Here is a 22863-nt window from a genome sequence, read left to right on the forward strand (position 1 = left end):
TATTTAATATAAGAAAACTTGCAATACTACAGCAGGAACACATAATATGGACAAATCTTAATTTACAACGTCTAAAAGCATGAATCCAAAAAAACCGGTTTTCAAATGTTCAAAGCATCAGCATGCTGGAAAAAAATGCCAAGGGAATTGTCAAATGCAGTGATAACGAAAACTACATAATTGCCTGTTCAATATGACAATATTTTAATAGCACCGTGGAAACACAACAATAAGAATCTGGAATAAGCTAAATTTGTTAGACGATAGTTGGGCTGGGCGAGCTCCCTAACTCATCATCAACTTCATCAGATGACACCCGCTTTTTGGGTGTTAAAGGGAATCCGGCAACCGGATCATGGTCAGCTGTGACAGACAGAGACTGCTGCATAAAGCATAAACTGGTAAATAAAAAACAATATAACATATCGATGTTCATGACAACAACATTAACTTACACATTTAGCATGCATAGTATTATTGCAATCAACATTGGAAGGATCTATTTTGGAACATGCCTGCATCATATATAAGTTGATGATAGTCTAATTCATGAATCATATCATTATGACAACAACGACTAAAATAGATATCAGAAAAGAACACCTCACTATCAGGCAGCATCTTGAGAACAACATTGATCAAATCTAGGTCATTTGAGTATCTAAGAACAACTGCATTTTTGAATTTTGATTGAATCCTGACCTTAAAAGCAAGCACATGACCCAACAATTTGTCAAGTGCTTGAGGAGAAGCATTCAAATCAAGATCACCATCCTGCCAGAAACAGGACAAATCCACCAGCTGCCAGTTACAATTCAAAGAACAAAATATAATACATAAAATGAGAAGCAACATATGATAAGGCATGAACATACTTCAATCTTGACCCTATTCACATCATCAGCTGTTTCACCAATCAATTCAGCACATTCACGGTCCCAGAGCAAAAACTTATTACTCTCATTGTTTTGGGTAACCATGACTTCAACTCTATACCTACCAATTTAGATGCTAGTCAAATACAAAATGCTGAATAAAACATGCTAATGAACTAAAACTCCAATTACCTCAGAACAGGTTGATCATTATCCTTGCCACATCTGCATGTGAATGGTCCTGTTTGGATGTTAGTTTTCCTATGACATTGAACACAAGCTGGATAACACCATGAATGGTTATCCATGACTATTTTGCTAATAGTCCCCACCGTAACACAAACAACGTCCTTTAAAAAAACCATAACAATCAAATTGCCAACAATAAAATGCCATTGTTAGACACATTAGCTATAATATATGGATGCGAACAAATCTAGGCAAATTCGACTTCTAATTGCAATGAATACAAAATAAACACAGATAACAGGTCCACCTCAAAAATGCCATTGATCTCAAAAATAGTTTTGACTTCAGCTTTTGAAAGAAACAAATCCTTTGATGATAGCTGGCTTCCCCCTGAAACTTGTGAACTTGCTTGATCGCCAGGTAGTAAAACTGGAGTCACCTCAACACCTAAATCTAAAAGCCTAAGGCAATCGAATAAATAAAAAAAAAGCAACAGAAAACACTCAAGACAATTGACACATGAATTTAACAGCCACAGAGCAAAGATGATAAGCAAAATACCTCTCTTTAAATTCATGAATTTCCAATATAGGATCATTAATAAATAGTTTTGACGCCTTGAAGGAATTGCTCACTAAAGCTGGATAACTTCATGTAAATGCCAAGAATAGCATTGACAAAACTCATCTATTGAGTATCCAAATCAGTAAATAGAATATCATACTTACCCTGCGCATCTTTTATTCTGACATGTGTCAATATAATAACCATCGGCCCATCATCCCCACGTTCATTCAAATAGGATAGGAACTGAATGCAGTAATTCTCCCAAAGTATGCAAGACAAAATTTCACCACTACAACAAAAAAACAACATTACATCCATCACCTCATAAGGATAAAATAGACATAAGCACAATGCAAAATGACAAATAAAATCCTCGATAATATAAACTCTAAATAACCAAATATACATAGGAGATAGCAAAAACTGTGATTAACCATAACCTCAAATCCTTCATTCTAAAAACAACCCTGGTATTTTTTGATGAAACATGCCGAAAGACCACCTGATCAACGACCCCAATAATATCTTAAACCATCAGAAATGAAAACAGGTCATTGAAAAAAACCCAAAGAAGTTATGATCAAAATAAAAGCACAAATTGTGACTGTACTCACCAACTAACAGGCCAGACACAAAATTGCCAGCAACGACATTTGGAAATTCAACAAATCTAAATTCCTTAAAAGGCAGTTCATGCAAATCAGCTTCTCTAACAACCGTCACTCCAATAAAAAATAACTTGTACTCATGTTCGCACACTCTAAATTGACCATCATTCTTGACAACTTTGAAATTATGCATAACATAAGTGCAATTCTCTTTCAAATCAGCTTTCCAAGACTTGAGGTGGTCCGATTTACAAATAACATGAATTTGATCACCCTAAAATATGCAAACTATATAATCAATAAATGATATGAACAACAATCCAACAATCAAATAGAGAGCACAAAATATACCTCAGAATCAACAAAAACCATTTCCGCTTGCTCAGACTTGTTGGGAGTCCCAACGAACCAAAGATCGGTGATTCTAACAGCAAGCTTAAGCGTCTCTTTTGATCCATTAATAGACCTAATCTTGTCAGGAATCCTCGCCATAAAATTACATAGACCTGCCAATTCTAAATGAAAAATGTAATAAATCCAAAACGATGCAAATGCTATGTAAAGAATGATGGTCAATTTAGAATAGAAAATTATGCTAACAAAAAATAGAATAGCAACACAGACTTAAATGACACATGCAATAACATTTCAATCAATGACAAAATACCATAAAAACTATGATACTATTTGTTGAACTACTAAGGCAATACATGCAACAACCTGAACCAAAAAAGAAAAGCCAAATCAGCAAATAGCAGAGAAGCAGAAACAAAAAATTATATCTCTGAACAAATAATATTGCAACCATCAACAAACAAATAGAAGGGCCGAAAACAAACACAACAAAGTTTTACTTTTGGAAAACAGAATACCAACCCATTCTTAAACCACGCATGCAATAAGATTTCCATCAATGCCAACATACCACAAAAAGTATTAGACTATCAATTAATCTTGTCAGTCAATACATGCAACAACTTCAACTCAAAAACAAAATAGGCAAGTCAGCAAACAGCAGAAAAGCAAAGCCGAAATACTATATCTCTAAAACAATAATATGGTTAATCAAAAACCATGTAAATGCAATCCAACCATCGAAATCAGTGAAAAGAGACTAAAAACAAAATACCCAACTCAGCAAACAGCAAAAAAATAGAACCAAACAATTATAGCTCTAAAGGAATAATATGATCAATCCAAAACCATGCAAATGCAATCCAACGAACAACAGACAAATGGAAGCCAACCAAAAGAAAACCAAGAATTTGTAAATAATAACAAACAGAACAGAACACGTGCCAGAGGAACATATACATGCAGAAACCAAAATCACCAAACAACAAAAACCTGACAAAAACACACATGCACAACAGACAAACAATAATATGGTTAATAAAAAAACACACATGCACAACAAATGAACAATAATATGATTAATCAAAAACCATGTAAATACAATCCAACCATCGAAGCCAGTGAAAAGAGACAAAAAACAAAATAGCCAACTCAGTAAAAAGCAAAAAAACAGAACCAAAGAATTATAGCTCTAAAGGAATAATATGATCAATCCAAAACCATGTAAATGCAATCCAAAGAACAATTGACAAATGCAAGCCAACGAAAAGAAAAGAAAGAATTTGTTAACAATAAACAACAGAACAAAGCACGTGCTAGAAGAACATAAACATGCACAGACCAAAACCACCAAACAACAAAAAACTGACTCGAACCTTCAACCACAAAAGAACGGAAATCACGAACTGGAAACCACAGCCTCACGCCAAAATGCTAAACAACAAAACAGGTATATTGAAGACGGAAGCCAACTAAAAACAAATGAAAAAAGTGAAACCGAACAGGACATCAAAATCAAGAAGAAACAATGCAAACCCAGCATAAATCAGCAGCTTGGAACTTGCTAGTGAAAGGACTCAAAAACGCTAGAAAAGAAGCCACGTACACCACCAACCACCAAAACTGGAAACGGCAATCTAATCACTCAACAACACACCAAGCTACGTGGCTTAAAACCATAACCATAAAATAACACATGGCAGCAAGGTGGCAGAAAACCAACCCAACCTAGAAGGGCATAAATGACCAAAAAATCAAAAAATTGGACAGCTGTCAAGCTCTCAGCCATGGATATTTTAGTATATTCCACATACTTCAATTTTAGTATATAGATATTGATGTAAAAAAAAGAAACATTCGAATGTTAAAACAGATTCCTGAGTGATAAATTAATAGAAAATTAATTTGTCCAAATATAAAATTTTATATTATTAAGTTAATTTTGAATATGCATTTTCTCTTTAGATATAGTTATGTAAAATATTTAATTATACGGATTAATTTTAGATTTTATGAATTTTAATTTATAGATATAAGTTTAGAGGGTGTATTGGAACAATATTTGAAAGGATTTTAAAATAGTTTTTATTATGAAAAAGTTTTGTGATATTAAATATGATATAAATAAATTTAGTGATATTTAATTAAGATTTTTAGGATTTTTTTTAAGAATAATAACAAAATTTAGTAATATTTAATTAATTTTTTTTATAACTTATAAAAAGTCTTCAAATACATGCAGTCAAATCAATCCTAAAAGAATGAATTTTGTTGAATTGTATCTAACTTTTTATTCTAAAACATTTATGAAATAATCCCATCAAAATTCTTGGAATTTTGATTGATTTTTTTTTCTTTTTCTATTGATTACTCTTTTCTATGTTCTTTCTTCAATATCCAACACAAAACTAAGACCTACTCAATTTAAAGACATACCAAATAACTCTCAAGAAATAATATTTTTTAAGATGCATGAATCATATATGTTTTTCCTATTCTTTTAAAATAAAAAAATATCAAATATACTCATCTCATTACTTTTTTATTTGTTTTCTAAATTAAATTAATGCTTGTCTTATATGTTAAGACTACTCATGCTTTTCTTATATTGACTAAATTCATCACCTATACAATGTTAATGACTATCAATATCCTTAATTTCGTCCTCCCCTTAGCACTCCCTTCTATTATTATATATATTTATTATTGCACCCCATTTAATATATGTTATTGTAGTAATTAAAACATATAAGAAAACTAGTATATAATTTAAAATCCATTGTTCAAACCTAAAAGGGAGAATCAAAAGACGTTATTACAATAAGAGTTAGTATAAGATGACCGTTAGAATCAATTTAGCTATTAAAAGATTAAAAAAATCATATTGATTTTATTTTATTTTTTAATCTAAACTGCATCACTTCTTATTATTTTGTTCACTAACTCTTGTAATTTTGGATGTATTTTTTAAAATTTACAAAGACTTTTCAAATCTTATAAATCTATAAATTCATTTCAAATCATTGAAATTCTTATAATATAAATTTATTAAAATTTAAATCATCATAAATATCTTATAAAGAAACCTGACAAGTCATAACATTTTTACATATTTTTTTTTTAAATTCACAAATTTTTTTATACTAAAATAATCTTTTAAAATCCTAATCCAAGATATCCCTTTAAATTGACTTATGAAAAAAATAAAAATAATCTTTTAAAATTACTTAATAAAATCTAAATGACTTAAACCATGAACTGATTGCATCAATTGATACAACATGAGATTATTCTAACTTTAACAATTTCGAATTTGAGATAAGTGTATGCAATTACGTTAACTATTTTAAGAGATAAATTTGTTGCTAGTAATTCTATGATACTGAAGTTGAATGATTTCCTGTAGGGGATATACATGTTTCTAAAATAATCTAATTGATTTAAATTTAAAACATTATTAATCAAATTTAGATGAGATCATATTATGTCAAATTAGTTGCATTACACTGCATTTATCTTATATTTTGGTTTCAATAAAATGCTTGATTATGTCTCATATACTTTATTATTTATTTTTAAGTAAATAGTTGTTTTAAAATATGCGTAGAAATATTTTTTGGCTTCTCAAGTTGAAAAGTATTTCTTTAACTAAATCTTATATGGTTAAGACATTATGAGATGTGCAAGCACTCAGCCGAACAACCCTAGTTTATTTAACCAACTAGTTTGATACCTATGCGATGGACGGTAGATGGAATGCATGGTTTAGTTTCAAAATTAATATAAAGATAAAAAAATGGGAATTAAAAATATAAAAAAGCGTATAAAAATTTATATTAAGAAAATCTAAGAATAAGAAAATTTATTATGAATAAATATCTTATATATTAAGATAAATTCTCAAAAAATCTGTATATATAATATCAATTGTACATTTTTCAAATATATTCTCATGATTTTCCAGCAATTTTTTTAAATCCATCTCTAGAATGCATTCTAAAAAAAATAACATATAATTGTCTATAACTAACTAGGTCTTAAAAAATATAGTCCAACTCAAGAAAATGCCAAAGACTTATTTATTGTCATTACAAATTGTTTTTCGGAGAACTTTATTGGTAACATTTGGTTGCTAAGAATCATACTGACCATAAGATATTTCAAAACAATAAGGTTTAAATAATTTTTTCTCCCAATATAATTCAAGCTTTGATTTATATCCTTTCAAAATAATAAGGAAACATTATAAAAAAATTATATCCTCCAACTTATTTTATCTACGTTACTAAATCATGATTCCATTTTTAAATTATAAATTATTTTAATTATATATTTAAATATTTATCTTAATGCAAATTAATCTTACATTTTGTTATATATATATATATATATATATATATATATATATATATATATATATATATATATATATATATATATATATATATATATATATATATATATCATAGTTACTTTAATTAATTCAAATTATAATTAGAAGACGATCTCTTTCATTATTTTCCTTTTAAATATCTATACCATAATTGCTTTGAAAAAGTATTCCACAATTATCATAATTAATTCAAGAGGTGTGGTGCTGAATCGGACGTGTTATTCATAAGGGAAAATTTGAAAATAACTATTTGAATAAGAGGATAACCTTTTAATATTAAGGTTTATATCTTTTTTTTTCTATTTCCTAAATTGAATCGTATCATTTGTAATAGGGGAAATGTCAAAATATTAAATTTAATAAGGGAATTTTCTTTTAAAACTAAGGTTTAAATAAAATATGTTCAAATCCAGGTTTTTTTTTTATTTATAACCTTTTTATAATATTACTTATCAATTAAAAACAAATATGGTAAGTGACAAATATGAACCAAATCTTATTTTGAAACATGTGCAACAATAATGGTCAAGTGCACATTTTAATAAAATAATAGAAACTTGGAACTAATCAACTTGTTGTAGGGCAATATCCTTTTAATATTAAGGTTTAAATAAAATACGTTCAAATCTAATTAAGTTTTTTATTTATATTTTTTTACAATATTATGTATCAATTAAAAATAAATAAGGTAAGTAACAAATGTGATCAAATTAATTGAATAAGTGACTTATCAATTATTTACTTTTTAATTAGGGGTGAGAATAGGTTAGGCCACACCTGACTTTGAAAGGCCTGAGCCTAGCCTACGATGATTTGTTGAGATCTGAGTCTGATCTATTGTCTATCAAAGATTTTTTTTTTGGTTAGACCTGATCTTTTTAAAAGTTTTCTTTACATTAAATCTTTAATATCCCTATGCTCTAGAGTAGACACTTAATAAGAAACATGGACAGAAATAGGAATAATGAGAAATATAATGGGGCACATGACTCATACCTAAATTGTAATTAAAGTCGTACTTAATTATAGGAATAGAAGTTATGGAACAGTAATGTGTAATCAAAGTCTGATAGTTTTTTTTAAAAAATAATTGTACCCAAAAAATAATATATATATATATATATATATATATATATATATATATATATATATATATATATATATATATATATATATATATGTCGGCTTATTAGGTTTATAAGACTTTTTAATAAGCCTAAACTTGATTTATTTAATTTAATAGGCTTTTAAAAAAGTTTGAGCTTAACCTTTTAATTAAATAGGTCAATTCAGGTTAAACTTTATGTAGGTCAGGTTGTAGGCCCCTATAGACCGGCCTGACCTATTCCCACCACTACTTTCAATATATAAAATAATGAAAATTTGAAATTAATCAATTTGTTGTAGGACAATGTACTTTTAACAATAAGGTTTTAAAAAAATCTGTTCAAATCTAATTCAATTTTTTATTTATATCTTTTTTACAATATCATGTATCAATTAAAAATAAATAAGGTAAGTAATAATTGTGACCAAATTAATTGGATAGGTGGCTGACCAATTAATTACATTTCAATATATAAAATTCGGGAGAAATCTAATTCAATATTTGATAACGCATACATTAAAAATAAATAAGGTAAGTAACTTGATTTATATATTTTGTTCTTTAAATTACTATTTTCTCCATAATTAATATCACGTCAATTGATATGTCAACTCAATTCCCTTCAAATTAATCTATTCACGTTATATATTTTAAAATTTATATATTTTGAAGTATTTAGGCACATGCTTCCAATATCAATTTTCAGTAATTTGATTATAACAAAAGTGAAAAGAAATTGATGATGGATGCACAAATTTTAATTAATAAAAAAACAATTATTGTATTACCAAAAATCCTGTAGTGCTCGGGTAATAAGCCAAAAAACTTATTTGTCAATACATTAAAAGATAAGAAAAATAATATGGTTATAAATTCTCTAAGAGTGTGTTTGGATGAGGAAATTTTAAATTTTGAGAAATTTTAAATTCTAAGAATTTTAAATATTTTAACTAAAAATTTTTTATTTTCAAAATTTTGTGTTTGGATAAAAAAATTAAAATTGTGAGGGTAAAAGAAAATGAATGAGAAGAGAAGATATAATTGGTCTGTTTTCAAAGAGAAGAATATTGATACGAGATGGGAAATCGAAGAAGAACCAGGACACGGCGTTCGACACCATCATACTCGACCACAACATTGAATCAAATCAACGACACAAGGCATAATCAAGACTCTTCGTGCCGGTGAACACCTCCGTCGCATGATAGGCAACGACGGCTACTCTCAATTTGACGGATGCAATTTTAAGTGTCTCCTTGGCTCCCGTCTAATCTCTGGGTAAGAGCTCATAATGTGTTTCTAGGAATATAAGGAAATACGCGAATGTTTTGACACGTTCTTCTATTAAGAGTAGAAAATAATTATATTAGCCGTAAAAAGACAATATAAATTTCGCAAGATTCATTGGGGTAAGATGGCTAAATTAAAAAGTTAAAATAAAATCGTCAAAAAAATAAAAAAGATGGGATAAAAAGAAGAATTATTATTATTTTTTATCAATATTCTTATTACATAAAGATGATTCATTTAAATTTCTCATGTTTTAAATAAGCGCACAGACCTAATCGCCGTCCGCGCCCTTCATCGTGTGCTCCGACAGTCCGTGGTGAACTTCCTGGAGCGTCGCCGGCCCCTTCGACTACGGTCCTCCCGGCTGCGCCGTCAAGTCCAACGTCCTCTCCTTCTGGCGCCCGTTTCATGGGTTTGGTGATTTGAGATTAGGGTTTATGGATGGGTTCTTGGTGGAATTTATTTATAGGTCATTTGGCCTTTAGAATACTATTCATGTGCTTCTTGCCACAGCATTTTTAGCTTCTTTCACTATCTCATTTAAGCCCTTTTGTTAGATAAAGGAAAACTTTTTTTTTCTTTCTTTTTGTCAGTGTTTAAATTTGTAGGTGATTTGAATTTGAAGTTTAATGTCTTAATTTATTCTTTATCTGCTATTGGTTTAAAAGTTCTTTAGGAGAGAAAATGACATCAAAAAGGGAAAGGGAAGCGGGTGATAGAGTAGAGGATGAAGGGCTTGATAATGAGTCGAAAAGGCAGAGGCTGGATGAGGATTCTTCCCCCTCTCCTCCTCCTGTCTCCGTTGCAAATCCTCTTTCTGGGTTGGCCAATAATTATGCTGACATTGATGAGGAGGAAGATGATGTTAGAAGGGAAAGGGGTTCTGTAAATGAGAGGAGCAATGATGGGTCCCATCATAATGGGCATAATAAATATGGAGAGGCTGATGATAGTGATGAAGAAGATGACGATTCACACGAACAATTTACTGGAAGAAATCGCCAGGTTGAGGTTCGGAAGGACTGTCCTTATCTTGATACTGTTAATAGACAGGTATTTGACTTATCTTGTGCATTGTTGAGAAGAATTTTGCTGCTGTTTATGCATATTTAATTTTGATGATGTTTGTGTGCAGGTTTTGGATTTCGACTTTGAAAAATTCTGTTCTGTCTCCCTGTCAAATTTAAATGTGTATGCATGTTTGGTTTGCGGGAAGTATTACCAAGGGAGAGGGAAGAAGTCTCATGCATATACACATAGTCTGGAAGCAGGACACCACGTCTATATCAATCTCCGCACTGAAAAAGTCTACTGTCTTCCTGATGGTTATGAAATTAATGATCCTTCATTAGATGACATTCGTCATGTCTTAAATCCAAGGTTGATCTATTTTTTTATATATGGCTTTGCTTTCTGCAGACAATTTTTTAGCAACATATTTCTGTTTCTATGGTCATCAGCTATTGGCTGGTAACAATGTTGATATTATCATTTTTTGTCCAATGTATGTCACTTGTTGTTGGTTGGTTTGGGAGTTTTTTTCCCTTTGTATCCCCTTAGAAAAGTGATTTTTATCCATTCTGGAAGCTCAAATTTCATGCTATGGACCTTTAAAAATCAAGTAAGTTTTTCCACTGAGGGTTGTGGTTGAATTGGTCATCTATCTGCCTACACAAAGTTTGTGAGTTTCTAAGGCTTGAGCCTTGGCTTGGACTCTTTGTGGATAGGTATGACATATGAGATTCGATCCTCACTGGTGTTAAACATATCCCCATCCATTCTATGGGAAGGTCATTGGGGAGCCCTAAACTAGAACAATCCCGGAAAATGCCTCTGACTGGTAGATAGGGGTTTACCATAGCAGCTCTGCTGTTCAGGTCAACCTTGGAATCTCCTTCTATGTACCCTAAAAAGGTGTTTTCCATGGCGGCACGAGGAATAATTATTTTTATGATTGTTTATCATTTCACTAATGCTGATATCTTTCTCTTCATTACAAACTAATTAAACAAGGACTTTTTGTTTATAGTCGATGGGTTTGGACTTTGCATTGTGTCATCATTATTTCAAAATAAATTCAGTTTACCTAGTTAGCATCTTTGTAAGATACCTGTTGTAATAATTTATCTTCTATTTTCTTCCTGTGGATTTGCCAAACTGCTTGTAACATGCTTGTTAGTTGATGTTCACCAGTCACTTGAAGTCACCATAAAAGATAAAGCTTCAATTTTTCTTTAGTTGAGAATCACATTGAAATATTTAAATCTGTCACATAAGTTAAGTTGTCTGCATCATCTTTATCATTTATGATTCTCTGTTCTCTTTATGTTGTTGTTACCTTGAATTCTTTAAATGATTAACTACTAATATGCATTATCTAAGTTCATTCATATGGTTATCTATCTGCAGATTCACTGCAAAAGAAGTTGAACAACTTGACAAAAATAAGCAGTGGTCTAGGGCTCTTGATGGTTCTAGTTACCTTCCCGGAATGGTATACTTTTCATGCCTATAAAAATGTTTTGGAAAGGCTGTTAGGGGCCTACAATTTATCCATTGTATTGTGACTTTTCAGGTGGGACTTAATAATATCAAGGAGACTGATTTTGTGAATGTAACAATTCAATCCCTAATGAGAGTTACCCCCTTGAGAAATTTTTTTCTTATCCCTGAAAATTATCAACACTGCAAATCTCCACTTGTTCATCGATTTGGTGAACTCACTAGGAAAATCTGGCATGCACGGAACTTTAAAGGACAGGTTTGTTTCTGAGAAATTCATTGTATATAATATTATTATAAATTATTATAATTTGATGGTGACTTGTTTTTCAATATGCATGTCTACAGGTCAGTCCACACGAGTTTCTACAAGCTGTGATGAAAGCCAGTAAAAAAAGGTTTCGGATAGGTGCACAATCTGACCCGGTAGAGTTCATGTCATGGCTACTTAATACGCTACATGCAGATCTTAAGACTTCAAAGAAGAATACAAGCATAATATATGAGTGTTTTCAGGTTCTTTTTATCTACTCTAATTTTCTTTTCTTTTGGTTGACATGTTGCTGGCTGGAACTATCCACTTAAGTTGTGTTTGTTGTTTTTATTGTGCTTACAGGGCGAACTTGAGGTTGTGAAAGAGATTCCTAACAAAGTGATCTCTGATAAGAAAGAAAACAGTGAAAACCAAAACAATGCTGAGAAACTTTCAGATGGGGTGAATGAGCGATATGCATTTGTCAAAGAAACTTCAAAAATGCCATTTCTAATGTTAGGATTGGACTTGCCACCACCTCCTCTTTTCAAGGATGTGATGGAAAAAAATATAATACCACAGGTACTACTCTACTTAATGCTACTGTGCTTGTTGCATATGAGATATTGTAGTTGATGATTATAATTTACATTGAGGTGATCCTACTTTGAAGTTTGAATCTTGTTATTGTTGGCTGTTATTGTTATGTCCAAGAGACGTGTAAAAATAAGAAAATTGTGGATATGATTGTTTGGAAGGATATTTTGACACCAATACTGGTAACCTATTGTCACTTATAAACCATCATTTAAATGCAAAGCAAATAGTTTGTGAGATTGACTTGACTGATTATACTTATGTCATTCATACTCTGCTGTGAATTGATCTTGTTTTCTCAGCATGTCTATTGAATCTGATTGTTTAGCATGCTACATGGACTGCCTTGGCTGCTATTTACTATCTCACCTATATGCAAATATATTTTGTTTCATACAGTGCATATTTTTAGAGGACATGAATGACAATCTAAATTCTAAAGCATTACAATGATTATTTTCCCATGTTTTCAGCATTACTCACTATTTGTCTTGGAAAAAATTGTCTAATTTCTCAAAATAATTGGATAGAAGAAAATTCGTAGTCAAAAGAGAACATCTGACCTTAAGCAAAGACTTTTTTTGGTCCATGACTCAAGTAATAAACTTCAAGGTCCAGTTGCATCCAACTATACCAAATTAACATTGTCCATAACCTTTTTGTACGGTTGCATGGAGAACACTTCCCAAGCATTTTTATGAACTATATAAATGACTGGGGAGACCAATTTTGAAAAACCTTTTTGCGCACTCATGTATCTGTTTCGATCTACCTTTGTAGTTGAAAACTTGAACACCCTCCGCCCCCATACCAGTGCTATCTCTTCTGTGGAGTTTACATTCTAATTGGTCAAGATTTATGAATTTAAAATGCACACTTGCCGTTATTATACCATACCTCCTCGACATTTTAGTTTAGTCTCAATTATCTTTTATTTGAATACCATGATGTAAAAGCTTGCAAGTAATAATGGTAGAATTCCTCTTAAAGTTTGCACTTCCTCATTTCCACTTATGAACTTGAGTTTTGTTTTTCATTTTTCATGGCTTGACGTTAGTTTAGCCTTTTATTTTGAAGTTCTGTCTGTCCTTTCCTACTTGCCTGCTGGTAAAGCTTGATTTCTATCTAGGTTCCACTCTTTAACATACTAAAGAAGTTTGATGGTGAAACTGTCACGGAGGTGGTCCGTCCTCATATAGCAAGGATGCAGTATCGTGTTACCAGATTGCCCAAGTATATGATTCTACACATGCGTCGGTTTACTAAGAATAATTTTTTTGTCGAAAAGAATCCTACGTTAGGTAGGAATTTCTGTTGCAATCTTCTGTAATTTATTCAAGTTGACATCTGCATACTTCTAACTTCACCCTAATCCATTCTTTATTTGCTTCAGTCAACTTTCCTGTGAAGAACCTGGAGTTGAAGGATTACATTCCCTTGCCAACACCAAAAGAAAATGAGAAATTGCGAACTAAATATGATTTGATTGCTAATGTTGTTCATGACGGCAAACCTGGTGAAGGATTCTATAGGGTATTTGTGCAACGCAAATCAGAAGAACTATGGTAAGTTCTAATTCTTTGTAAGATAAAAAGAATGCATCAATCTGAAATGGATGTATGGATGTTTAACAATGACGAGGACTAATACCTTGTTTTTAGGTACGAGATGCAGGATTTGCACGTCTCTGAAACACTTCCTCATTTGGTTGCACTTTCAGAAACTTATATGCAGATTTATGAACAGCAGCAGTAAAAGGCCGAGTTTGAATCCTTCTCTGTGCATCGTAACCTGAAGCACGTAGTATGCAGAAAGGTTGAGAGTATGAGAGGTTTCATGCGATCATATATCAAATTGATCAACAGGCTGCAATTGAGTTAGGATGCTTGGGGTTAAAACAAAAAATTAATCCGTGCTTCTGATTGTTGAAGCTGTCTAAACATGAAAGATGAATAACTTCTTTGGTGTTCAACTTTGACTGGTTTAACCCCATAATACACAGATGTACTGCATGGCACCGAGGGACCCAGTTGGATTTTTCTTGTACTTAGCTGATAGTAAGTTTACTAGTAATACATGGAATGTGATTTATCTATCCTTTAAGCGTATTCCAGATTTTGGTTGCGTTGAACATTTTTCATTCCCCTTCAGGAGGCGGTTTAGAAGATGCTGATGGTATTGTTTGGTCGATGAACCTTCAAGGTGCCTGCCTGATGCATATTGCGTTTCTATTAACAGTGATTGGGTAAAATATATAAATTTTGTTGGCACACTAGTGTAAATCTACAAAGAGATTGATGTTATTATGCTAGTGGATTATAGCTGGGTATGCATAGGCTCTGTGATTAGTCGGATATTGTTAGTTGTTTCATTCAGGATCATAATTTTCCTACACCATATATTTATGAAGAGTTTAATTTCTATGTATCGTCAGCGTATGATAAATTATATACTATTAATCAAGAAAAAAAATTATACTAACAATGTCATATGTACATGAAACTATTGAAGATGATTTTATTTATAGGGGGACCCCAAGACGGGTTTGAATGCATGGCACAGGGCCATAGGTCACTACGGAGAGTTCTTACCTGTTCTGGAGTAATACACTATCAATTTAAGGTCGAGGTATGTTCTCATGCCCTAGGTGCATCGAAGCTATTTTGCACCTAGATCGCCTTTAATCAACTTCAATCTCCACACCCTTGGGCCATTTGGGTAGAAATGTCAAAGTAATTTCCAACTTGTGAACTGTTGGGAAAATGTCGGGTCACTTTTGCACCTACATTGGCATTCCTCAATTAACGAGTTAGGCCAACTTATGTTAGTTTTCTTTTCCCCTTTTTTATTTGAAATTTCTAGATTAGTTGTTTCCCCCCTTTTTGTTGATATTTTATTTTATTTTAGATTAATTACACTTTTAGTCTCCATTCCTTTTCAATTTTGTGAATTTTATCCTTAATTTACAAATTTTGTACAATTTTGATTCATGTATTTGATGTAACAGTCAATATTTAGTGAAAATGCTAATGTGTCACTCTACTATACTATTACATCAACTTTTTTTTTTTTTTTTTATAATTATTGGATGTTTAACAAATGAATTAAAATCGCATAATTAAAAAAACGAGGGATTCTTGGTTCACAAAAAATGAGTAAAGTTGAGTTGGCTAACCTTTATGTTGGTGGTAAAAATGTCCTTCACTTAAATTTTAAAAACTCTCCCTACTCGCATTACTGTTCCTGTATGTCGTCTCCCTTTGTGTCATCTCTTCCTTCGTCTTCTTGCTTTCTCTTCCTTGGTTTGTGTCGTGCCGCTGCTGTTGGCTGCTTGCATTGTCGACTTTTAGGACGTTTCCACACTGTTGTGTCATTTTTGCCATCGAGGTACACTTCATTGTTTTTCGTTAATGGTGTTAATGGCTGCCTTGAGTTATTGGATTTCGTATAATATATATGAATTACATAATTCGTATGAGTTATACAGGTAATCCATATAATTTATACGGATTACATAATTCATATGTTTTTCTTTTATTAATAAATTAATTATATTTATTTATTTAATGGTAAAATTTGTTTTTATAAAAAGTATTATTTTGATTTTTGTTTTTAAATAGGTTTTCTTGTATGAAATATAAATATATTATTTTCTTTTTTATTTGTAAATAGTTATTGTTTATTTTATAAATAAAAAATAGTCTATTTTGAATTATGTCTTTAAATAGTTAGTTTTTTAATTGTAAATATATTAATTTTAATTTTCTTTTTAAATACATATCGTTTTTTTTAAACAAAAATATTTTATTTTGAATTATTTTTTTAAAAAGTTATTTTTTTAATTGTAAATATATTAATTTTGTTTTTGTTTTTAAATAGTTTTTTATATGAAATATAAATATATTATTTTCTTTTTTGTATGTAAATAGTTATTGTTTATTTTATAAATAAAAAATAATTTATTTTGAATTATGTTTTTAAATAGTTATTTTTTAATTGTAAATATATTAATTTATTTTGTTTCTAAATAGTTTTTTTGTATGAAATATAAATATATTATTTTATTTTTTGTTTGTAAATAGTTATTGTTTATTTTATAAATAAAAAATAGTTTATTTTGAATTATGTTTTTTAATAGTTATTTTTTTAATTATAAATATATTAATTTTAATTTTTAAATACGTGTTGTTTGTTTTTTAAATACATAGTTTTCATTTTTGTTTTGAAAAAGTTGTTGTTTTATTTTCAATTATAAATATATTTCAATAAGTATTTATAGTTCTGACTGCATATGCTGATCATGTTTCGGTCATTGTTTGGAATGAAGAGATATTTTTAGTTTTAAATAAATTATTTCAATAAGTATTTATTATTATTGTTAAAATTATTTAATTTTTTTTAGGAACGTCCTGAATTGAAGTTATCCTCCCAAGGAAGGAAGATTTAGAAATTCGGGAGGCCTGCTGCTGAGATTGAAGGGTTAGTCGTTGCCACAAGATTAAGTCCTTTGATCGCATGTTCATTGAATATCGGCGATCGAGGACTTATATCGATTTTGTGGAGAGGTGACATAAGAAAATTAGCAGTTTCCATCTTCTAGTAGGAGAGGTTACCAAAGAGGTTGATATACTCATTAGACCATTTGGCAAGTTCTTTAAGCAAACTGTTGTGCACCAACGACCATGAATCTTTATCCATACCTAATAATGCAGCAATTGCACGATATCCACAGTTACTATCAACTTTCACATCGACACTATTTTCAATGGAATTGTGAATGAATGGATGAAATTGATTCACCATTGGCATAGTCCTTCTTGGAATTGCCTAGTCAGAAGATGATGTACTACATTTGACTGAAGAATTATTATTTTGCACAGAATGTAAAACATCAACATACTCTCAGTAAGACGGATCACACTTTGTTGATCTTTGATGTTTGATCACCGGTTTCTTCTGAGCACCTTTGGTGTTGACCTTTTCTGGAGGAGGACACATCGAGTTTAGATAAGAGTAGGCAATTTCCCAGAGTTTACTCTTTAGAGTAACTTTGCCACAAACATCAAGCTCTTCAAATCGTTTGGATATGATTTCCATCTCTTCGGTTATGGTCAATTAGGGCTTAGATAACCCTTGGTTTGAAAAACTTAACCTCCGCCAAAACATATGGATTGTCTCAAGTGGTATGGTACTAAGTACATATTTGGATAGCTCACATGCACATGGAAGACCGTGAGTAGTTCTCATGACACGTTCACAACGAGAAGGGTTTTTGCTAGCATAATATATACACTCAAACTCAGCAGCAATATGATATAAAACATACCTTGATACCATGACAAGTAACCTCTTGTATAAGGTAACTTTAAAAATATGTCAAACCACATGCGTACTTGTCTCAAAGGATGTCTTAATTTTAGTATGTTGAAGCGTGATCATGTTGTTCATGGCATCCCAAACACTACATAGGTCTCCAAGACTATTCTGTAATGGTTTTTTAAGCCCAATGAAAAGATTCAACCCTACATTTGAAATACACAAAAAATAATAAACAAATACAATAATTAAAATCCATTAATTCCTAAACTCTAATAAAAAAAATGAAAATTTTCATACTTGTTTGTTGTTGTATTTCCTAAGTACATCACCTTATTCGTTGAGGTTTTAACAAATTTTTCTTTGTAGGGAATTATCCATGTTTCGTTGACATAGTCTACAAACATTGATCATGGTTAGGGGTGGGAATAGGCCAGGCCGACCTACAGGGGCCTACGACCTGGCCTACATAAAGCCTAGTCTGGAATGACCTATTTAAATAAAAGGTTAGGCTCATGCTTTTTTAAAAGCCTATTAAATTAAATAGATCAGGCTTAGGCTTATTAAAAAGTCTTATAAGCCTGATAGACTGGCCTATATATATGTATATATACTTATATTATTTTTTGGGTACCAATATATACTTACATTATTTTTTGGATACAATTAATTATTTTTTTGAAACTAGCAGACTTTGATTACACATTACTGTTCCATAACTTCAATTCCTATGATATGATCAAGTAAGACTTTAATTACAATTTATGTGTGAGTCATGTGTCCCTTTATATTCCTCATTATTTTTATTGGCTTTCATATTTCTCTTAATGTTTCCTTTTCCTTTAACTTTCCTATTACGTTCCTACCGTTCCAGAGCAAAGGAGGAATATTAATGTGAAGAAGACTTTTAAAAAGGCTATCAGACCAGACCAAACTTTTAAAAAGGCCAGGCCGAGTCAAAATAAAAGCCTTTGATAGGCTATAGGCCAGGCTCAGGCCTCAAAAATTCATCGTAGGCTAGGCCCAGGCCTTTTAAAGCCTGGCCTGACCTGACCTATTCTCACCCCTAATCATGGTGAACAAACAATTTCAAACTTCTTAAGACAATCATCGAATAAATGCTCGAAACGACAATCAATCAAACTCCCCAAGGCATCCTTGATATAATCTCATGCATTTTTTCTTGACCAATTAGAGATTTATATTTTGCCTACATTCTTGTCAATGTGAAACCTACACAACAAGTTGGTACACTCAGAGAATACAGTTTTCACTGCATTTATCAATTTTAGGTCTCTATTGGTAACAATAACTCCAGGGAGGGCATCACGTCTTAGAAAAAGACCTCAAAATCGTTCTAGAGTTCATACCACATTATTTAGACGTTCTCTCTCCAAATAGGTAAAATCAGTAGAGAATGTCATCTCCGTTGGTGTCACACCAACAAAGTCAAGTAACGGGAGCCTGTACCTGTTTGTTTTTTTAGGTACTATCTATAAAAAATACCAAATTATAGGCTTTGCATAACTTTACTGCATCAGGATGTCACCATAAGATATCACGTATAACATCTTCATCCTTTAATCTATGCCAATGAATATACTGATCTAGTTCAAGAAGCTTCATTAGATGTTTCATTTCAATATCAATGTCTCTTATGGAAGAACAATATGCACTTCTTGCATTGTATATTTGTTTGATTGTTGTACAACTATTGACATTATGCTCCTTCAGCGTTAGCAAAATATTTCTTGGTTTCACCATTGACTTTGTCATATCAGCAATAGTTGTCTTTTCATCCTTAGTCAATCGACCAACGTATGGATGTCGAACTAATGACTTTTCCATTTCATGATCGTGACTCCCACACATTAACTTCATTATCCATCCTTGGCCTCCAACCACTGGTTTCCCACGAAGCTTAAAGGGACACCTACATTTCCTACTCCTAGTATCTCTTCTTATCTTACAAAATCTTTTTTCCTATACCTATACTGATCACTCCTTTCACAATCAATTAAGACAAATGAAATTTTTCCTCTCATACCAGTGTTTGTGTCTAACTTCATAATAACCGCCACAACACTTACAATGCAATCCACAAAAATTTAGTCTTCAAAGGGACATTAATTTTATTAATTTAATAACAATAAATCACTTTAATACCTGAGTAGTATTGAACGCATCGGAACAATCAACATGTTCTTCATTCACATCAACTTCGTCTTCATTTTGTTCATTCATATCAACTTCTTAAGACATTATACTGTCATACATCCATTGATATTCGTCCATCTTAACTAAACATTCAAAAGTTTGAACATCACAAATAAACAACCCCTAACCGCATCATACATATACTATCACACAAAATCCTACTTAATTTTTTTACTGCATATAATATTATAAAACATTAAAATTGATAATCCTATAAATTAGAAACCAATAACATCAACTTTTTCTATTTACAATTCATAACCATATAATACAATAAAAAATTATAACCAAATCATATGTAGTAAAATAAATTATTTTATTCAACTTAATTCTAATTCATGAAATTATGACCACACGAAACAATCAATTTTAGACCACAACAACTCAAATAAATTATCCATAAATTACAAGTAAATTATCTTACAATTAACACCATTTTCAAAATATAAAAATAAGTAATTACAAATTAATTATCAATCTACACTTATTTAAAAATATTTATAACAATAATACAAATTACATTTCAAATAAACAAATAAAAAAATTAATTTTTTCAACACATTAATTTAATATTTTTAACAATCATACTAACATATTTATAATTTAAAAAAAATTAAAAATTTAATATTTCTTTAATTTTAAAAAATTAAAAATCCTTATAAATCATACGGATTATGTAATCCGTAAGTTAAAATAAAACTTACGGATCCGTTAATTTTATATAATTTACAAATTGTATAATTTGTATGTTACACAAAAAAAAAAAAAATAACGCCGACGTACATCTGATGTAACTCCGTTAACAACCTAATCAACCACCGCAACAATCACCATCGGTGTACCTCCATAATACTTTTACCTTGACTGAAGTGGCACAATGCATCTCTCACAACAATAAAAAACCAAAAAGAAATCGAGAACAAGAAGGAAAGAATGTGTTAGTGGAAAGACACTTAAAAAGAAGAAGAAAAAAATAAGAACATTTTTGGAATTAAATTAAATTGCTGGGTGTATAAACAAAAAATACTGATGATGCAGCTAACAACACCCACCCCTCTATTTTTGAGCATGCTAATATTTTGGACCGTGCTGATTTTGGGTGAGCTATGCTCATGGACTAACACCCTATATGCAGTTTTTCATAATTTTAAAATGTAACTAAGACTGTAATGACATTTCTTTTTTATTCGTAAGAATAAAAAATAATATTAAAAAATTTATAACACTGAACTCAATCCGCTGAACTAAACTGCGTTGGTGTAGTAACAATTCTTTGTCTAAGTTCTTCTCTGTTACTTCCCCAATATAATATATAATGGGTGGAGGTGAGGTACTTTTTTTAAGTATATTTGGATACTCTTTTTTAATCCACTTGTTTAATACTTTTCTTTTTTCTTTATTTCTCACATTTTATCACATGATATTTTTTTTATAAACTTATGATTTCTCTTTTTTATTTTTTTCATCTCTTTAAATATTGATTGGTATTTGGATGTCCATTAAATATTGTCCTTTTTTCATAGTATTCGTTCTCAAGGCCAGTTCAACTTCACCATTCACACACCTCAGATTCGAAAAACGTTGAATCCCTTCAATTCTAAGTTCTAACCCTTTCCACGTTTCCATCTTGGGGAGGTTCATTTGTTCCCTGGACCAAAAAGTATTTAAAAACACTAAACAAACAAACAAGCCAAATTGTAAACTGACACATGGTCTTATTTGTTTGATTGCATAATATTAATATTTGTTAAAATATAGATTCATTTTTCATACGGTATATTTTTAATATAATGATTTTTCTAGTCATTATTTTAAGAGTAATGGTTAAGAAATTAACAAATATTTTTTTATTATTAAAAATCAGAATAAGAAATATATTTGTAACGTTAAATATTATACTTTTTTAAAATGATACTCCTAAGTAAAACCGTTCAATAAAAAGTTGATGCTTACCTTCAGAACCCTATCTCTTGAATAATTATATATCACGGAGTGCTATTCTCTTTGAGCTCCGCTGCTTGAAAACACACATATATAAGATGACATATTTGCATCTTTTTCTAGTGGAGAATTTATGTCTTCTAATGCAAGTGGAAAAGGTATAATCAGATTCTGCAGTAGGCACCAATTTCTATAAGATGGTTTGTGTCTCCATTTTTGTTTTACCCTTATATTTGTATTAGTATAAACCATATATTAACATTGATCAACAAAGAGGAACGTATAATTGACAGATAACAAGATTCTTTTATATTATTCAGAGATTAGTAACCTGTAAAAAGTTTCGTGAAACAATTAAAGATTATAGTTATTATAATAAACTTACCATAGATAGATGATAAGTTATAATTAGATAATAGTATAAATTTTTTTATATTATCAATGCATATATTACTTTTTCTATTCTTTAAATTGTATATACAGTGAATATTATGTTGAAAAAGATAAATTTTATCTTGATGTTATTTACATCTTGAAAATGAATGTGTTTTGAAAGCTTAATTAAGAATTAAAAACTAAAATTTTAATAATTTAGGAAAAAAAAAGATAATTTTACAGGGTCTAAATTATAAAGGTGACAATTTTATAGAGAT

General features: G+C 30.6%; 2 protein-coding genes across 6 annotated transcripts; one reads left to right on the forward strand and one right to left on the reverse strand.

The window, feature by feature from the left end:
* Window positions 1-256: 256 nt before the first annotated feature.
* On the reverse strand, window positions 257-9794 carry LOC114371297 (replication protein A 70 kDa DNA-binding subunit C-like). The gene is made up of 12 exons (XM_028328771.1): window positions 9656-9794; window positions 2591-2745; window positions 2246-2513; window positions 2072-2156; window positions 1793-1920; window positions 1626-1704; window positions 1364-1525; window positions 1068-1136; window positions 876-996; window positions 604-774; window positions 456-515; window positions 257-382 (listed from the first exon to the last, which is right to left on the reverse strand). Exons 1-12 carry the CDS (start codon window positions 9792-9794, stop codon window positions 257-259), a joined length of 1563 nt encoding a protein of 520 aa, XP_028184572.1.
* Window positions 9629-15163, forward strand: LOC114371277 (U4/U6.U5 tri-snRNP-associated protein 2-like). Of its 5 annotated transcripts, XR_003658040.1 has the most exons (11): window positions 9629-9853; window positions 10053-10437; window positions 10520-10764; window positions 11794-11878; window positions 11960-12145; window positions 12235-12402; window positions 12503-12721; window positions 13866-14037; window positions 14130-14301; window positions 14398-14793; window positions 14888-15163. XR_003658040.1 is itself a non-coding variant. In XM_028328756.1 (10 exons), the coding sequence occupies exons 1-10, from the start codon at window positions 9822-9824 to the stop codon at window positions 14489-14491; spliced, it is 1758 nt and encodes a 585-aa protein (XP_028184557.1). In that variant the 5' UTR covers window positions 9629-9821; the 3' UTR covers window positions 14492-15163. The 5 variants fall into 5 exon arrangements, 4 of the variants coding, with proteins under 4 accessions (XP_028184557.1, XP_028184559.1, XP_028184560.1 ...); XM_028328756.1 differs by having other exon boundaries at window positions 14398-15163; XM_028328758.1 differs by having other exon boundaries at window positions 13917-14037; window positions 14398-15163.
* The last annotated feature ends 7700 nt before the right edge of the window (window positions 15164-22863 follow it).

The sequence above is a fragment of the Glycine soja genome, chromosome 10 (genome assembly GCF_004193775.1).
Source record: "Glycine soja cultivar W05 chromosome 10, ASM419377v2, whole genome shotgun sequence".
In the NCBI taxonomy this organism is placed as follows: Eukaryota; Viridiplantae; Streptophyta; class Magnoliopsida; order Fabales; family Fabaceae; genus Glycine; species Glycine soja.

Coding starts and splice junctions, on each gene's coding strand:
- LOC114371297 (XM_028328771.1), bottom strand. CDS start 9,794: ATGAAACGGGCGCCAGAAGGAGAGGACGTTGGACTTGACGGCGCAGCC. Junction 2,514..2,590: donor TGGTTTTTGTTGATTCTGAG/GTATATTTTGTG, acceptor TGCATATTTTAG/GGTGATCAAATTCATGTTAT. Junction 1,921..2,071: donor TTTAGAATGAAGGATTTGAG/GTTATGGTTAAT, acceptor TTTTTGTTGTAG/TGGTGAAATTTTGTCTTGCA.
- LOC114371277 (XM_028328756.1), top strand. CDS start 9,822: ATGGATGGGTTCTTGGTGGAATTTATTTATAG. Junction 10,765..11,793: donor CGTCATGTCTTAAATCCAAG/GTTGATCTATTT, acceptor ATCTATCTGCAG/ATTCACTGCAAAAGAAGTTG. Junction 12,722..13,865: donor AAAAAAATATAATACCACAG/GTACTACTCTAC, acceptor ATTTCTATCTAG/GTTCCACTCTTTAACATACT.